Source organism: Pisolithus orientalis (assembly GCF_024613125.1).
Source record: "Pisolithus orientalis strain OTSU chromosome Unknown F5J12scaffold_9, whole genome shotgun sequence".
In the NCBI taxonomy this organism is placed as follows: Eukaryota; Fungi; Basidiomycota; class Agaricomycetes; order Boletales; family Pisolithaceae; genus Pisolithus; species Pisolithus orientalis.
In genome coordinates this window covers 553,986-558,464 of record NW_026260790.1, presented here as the reverse complement: position 1 = coordinate 558,464, position 4,479 = coordinate 553,986, and the positions used below count along the sequence as shown (strand labels likewise).

General features: G+C 42.4%; 1 protein-coding gene across 1 annotated transcript; it reads right to left on the bottom strand.

The window, feature by feature from the left end:
• Nucleotides 1-3,255: 3,255 nt before the first annotated feature.
• Nucleotides 3,256-4,174, bottom strand: F5J12DRAFT_718814 (uncharacterized protein; the record flags this gene model as incomplete). The annotated part of the gene is made up of 4 exons (XM_051741129.1): nt 3,256-3,500; nt 3,560-3,642; nt 3,702-3,874; nt 3,995-4,174. The coding sequence occupies 4 exons, from the start codon at nt 4,172-4,174 to the stop codon at nt 3,256-3,258; spliced, it is 681 nt and encodes a 226-aa protein (XP_051601385.1).
• Nucleotides 4,175-4,479: the final 305 nt, after the last annotated feature.

Sequence of the window (4,479 nt, the reverse complement as noted above, 5' to 3'; positions counted from 1 at the left end):
TTACTAATATTTGTCTTACCAATCATCTTAGCAATCTTTGTGAGACCAGCATTACTGGTCTCTGTACTATAGTTGTCTCTAGTATATAAGCTCATAGATACTCAGCCTGTACCCCTCAGTCTGAAATCAACTAAGTTACTCTGGTAATCTCACCTCAGCCTTGGACTTGGACTGAGACCCACACAAGGGAATAGCACTGTAGCCTCAGTCACTAAGTCCAACCAGTCCACCCCTCTGTACCTTTGTCTTCCCTCCTGACTCTGGCCCCTTAGCCTTGTGCCCACTTCAGTCTCCAGTCCAGCCTCAACCCAGACAACCATGAACTTGACAGCACAGGTCTAAAACTAGAAGTTACAGTTTGTGAGGAAACTCACCCAGTCCCCAACAAATTGATCAATTGGCCTAGTCCTTGTCATATTCTATGTCTTGTTTCTAGCATTTTGCTCAGCCCAGCCTCAAGCCCAAGGCCAAAGAGAATTGTGCTGTATTCACAGTTGCTAAATACAGGCAGTCCATACCTATAACCCCTGCCCACATCTCCCCCCTCCCAGCTGGCCTTGCAACAGGACCTGCCAATGAAGAAAAACCAGACTTGACACACAAGCAGGACCAACATCTGGCAGGAACTGCTTATTTAGATTATTATATGCATGCATTGCTGTGTGGTTTGCCAATTTACTAGGAAGTGGGGTGTTAAGTGAGAGGGCAGTTGTCATAATAGAGAGAAAATGGTTGGGTCAGAAAAGGGATGGTTAGGTAGGAAATGTTCATTATGGCTGCTGGGTAACTTGCACAGGGGTTGAGTTGCACTTGGACATGAGTCATAAAGACAAAATAGAATGGCATAGAACTTAGGTAAAGTTTGGCTGTGGATAGCTGAGTGGCATGGCAAAGGACATATATTTGATTCATTTTATACAGGACCATTGTATCTTCCCAATATTTCCTGGTGTGGAAATGTGGGGATTGGCAACATGAAGATTGGTGGCACATCCAATAATAAGGGAGAAGCCAATGCCAGGGTTTACAAGCTCCCCCCCACAATGAAGGATTCCAAATGATCACCATTGGTGGCCTGAAAATAATATCTTCATTTTTCATATACATGTCACATGAATGAGAAGTGGAGGGACTCACAGCAGGCTCAGTAACAACTTGAAAAATAAGCCCTCCTATTTGACCTTTGCTAACAAAAATACAGGTAAGACAGAGGATGATTGTTATTGAAGAAATGGTATCTGACACATCTGATTTTCCTGTGCAATACCCACAAGGATTGGGGATAAAACTTCCACATCTTTACCATGATGCTGAAATGCTGCTTTGATAAGTTTGGCAACAGTATCTTGGACACCTGATGTTTGATATGTTCTGACAGCCAGTTCAAGGGTTGCCTACAAATCACCATTCATGTTGTTGGCCTGCAACAAGAAGTACAAGTATTCAAACACAAGGATAGCACCTGCAATTGGGGGTTATGGGTGTCAAATCATGACAAGAGATAAATCACCAATGCCATATGCTGCAATAGATTGCATTGAAGGTTGTTGTGAGGTGGCCAAAGTGGGCATTTGGACAGAAGAGGAGTAATGAGTCATGGTGGGCTATAATGTTGTCAAGTCAGGTGAGCTGTTTATCGCAGAAAGAAAGAAAATAAAACAGACCACCTTAGCAAAGTGTGATGGGACCATGTCAGGCAACATCAATGGGAAACAGGGCCACAAACCAACTGCAAACTTTATCAATAATCATCATATGAATTGAGGGCAAAATGAATACACACATTCTACACCATGTATTAGCATAGGAAAAAATTCTGAAGAATGATGACTAACATGCTGTTGGATGAAATTGGAGATATGAGGGTCAAATTGAAACTCCACACAAATGTTGACTTACATCCCGGGATAATGTAAAATATAAATGTGGAATGGATACATCAATTGACCTCACCATCTATATATGTAATATGGACAAGATTTTCAAAAATCAGGGACCATAGTCAGAAGGTGGGAGTGAACATGTTCAGAATGCTTCCACCACCCGCCATGGCTCCACTCACCTCCTATGCATGCAAGTCCAAAAGGGTGGGGTGAAGATGGTCAGATTGCTTCCACCACCTGCCATGGCTACACTCACCTCCTATGAATGAAAGTCCAAAAGCATGGGAGTGAACATGGCCAGAATGCTTCCACCACCTCCCATGGCTCCACTCACCAACTATGAATGCAAGTCCAAAAGGGTGGGAGTGAACATGGTCAGAATACTTCCACCACCTGCCATCATTCCTCTCACTCTCTATGAATGCACATCCAAATGGGTGGCAGTGAACATAGTCAGAATGCTTCTGGCACCTCCAGCACTTGATCCCCTCACATGCTATCCACCCAATGCCACAGTCACATTAGTATTCATTATGTCCATTTCTTTTTACAAATTCACACACATTCTGTTGAAAAATCAGCATCTCCTGCATTCCACTCTCTATCTTCTTACATATGGAAACCATCTTGAGAGGTAAAATGCCAGTCCTGCTGGTGTGATCTTGCCCACCCAGTCCTTCATGCACATCTTCAGTGTCCTGGCACATATTAGTACATTCTTATCATTCAGCTATATCACTTACTTTGTTCATCAGGAAATTAACACTTTACTATTTTTGACCTTTTTGTGACTTTTTTTGACTTTTTTGTGACTATTGTGACTATTTGTGACTTTTTGGGAAGGAACCTACTATCTGTACTTTTTTTTTGACCATATACAGCATTTTGAAGAATGAAAAGAGAACAGAATCTATTGAGACAACTAAGTGATGATGTATCTAAGCCAAGAAGACTAGAAAATGTCTGAAAATTCAGAGATATTGAGCCATTGGTGTGATGCACACTGTCTGAGAGAAAAATCACAATATCTCTTTGGAACCTCCATCAATTTGAATGTATGTGGTATCTACTGAAAGCTATGAATTAGGTGGTTTGAACAAGACCAAAATCAGCAAGAAAAGTGCAGCCACGCCTGCAGGACATGGGTAATGATAGTAGATTCCTTCCCAAAAAGTCACATTAGTCACAAAAAGTCAAAAATAGTAAAGTGTTATTTTCCTGATGTTATTGCAAACTCTATACACAGTCCTAGGTTCAATTGCTGTGTTGATATGAGGAGCTGCTGCAGTCCTTCACTCAATGCATTTGCTGTGCATGTCAGTATGGTTGCACAATCTGCACCCTCTTCTTGCATTCCTGCAGTCATTTTCTATCAAGTGTGTGCCATTGCTGGGTGATGGTGAGGATACTGACCAGTGAGTGACAGATAGTCATCAGGTGGATACCTTAACTCTTTCAACCAACTATTGACCTTCACAAGACACTCATTCAGCTTCCTTTTTTCAACATCTGCAGCCAATTCCATTGCATCATTTTCATCTGAATCATCACCCATGACCTCCAGGAGAGCATCCAACACCAAGGTATCTGTTTTTATCAGCAATACAATTACAGGAACTGGGACAACAACACTGAAATTTAAACACATGAAACAGAGTATAGGATAATTTACACACCATTCCCTGTATTGCACTCATCAAAGAACTTCCTTTCTGCTGCTGTGACCATCCTGTGGCTTTCATTCAAAGGAATGCAAAACCTAAATTCATCACAGACACCATGTCATTTCAGTTAGGGTGTCCAACATAGTGTCCCTACCATATGGCATGGATTCTCTTGTCAAGCTTGGTTGTCTTCGCATGATCCATGATGAATTCCTTCAGCATGCCAAACTGCTCTTCACTTCTGGCCTCAAATCCATGTGAGTCATGGAATACAAAGTGTGGATTACTCTTAAACACCAGCTCATCCTCGATCTTGTGCTCGCCATGCTGGAAACATTCAACCATTCAACATGCACTGATTCACAAGTCACCTCACCATTAGTGAACCCTGCACCACAGCAGCATCCACCTGAATATAGCCCAACATGTTGTTAATCTCGAACAAACACCATGAAATATACTCTCCTTCTCTCCTTCTCCATTAAAAATTTCTGGTTGATCCGTAGTATTACAGACCCTCTGCAGGATTTTCGTTTTACCTGCATTGGCTCTGCCCATGACCAGAATGCGAAAGCGATCAATGTGATCGATGTGCTCTCTAGCTTTCGCAGGATCTAAGCTAATCATAGGGGATATAGTGGTTGACACTGATGATCAAGGTTCTTAGACTTGTCCCATGACCAGTGAGCAGCAAGTACAACACTTACCCCCAGCTACTTCTTCAGTGCATGCAGGAACAGGAGTATCTGCACTCTCTTCTGGAAAATATGGAACTGTGGGTTGTGCCTTGATTGGTGCAGGAGCAAGAGCACGTGTACTGATTGACAGAGAATCTGGCCAAGTAACTAAGTACACTAAAGCACCACATAAAGAACACGTGAAGCAACCTTGAGTAGTGGCAGGAATGGGAATGTCCATCCTGCTAGGGCTAG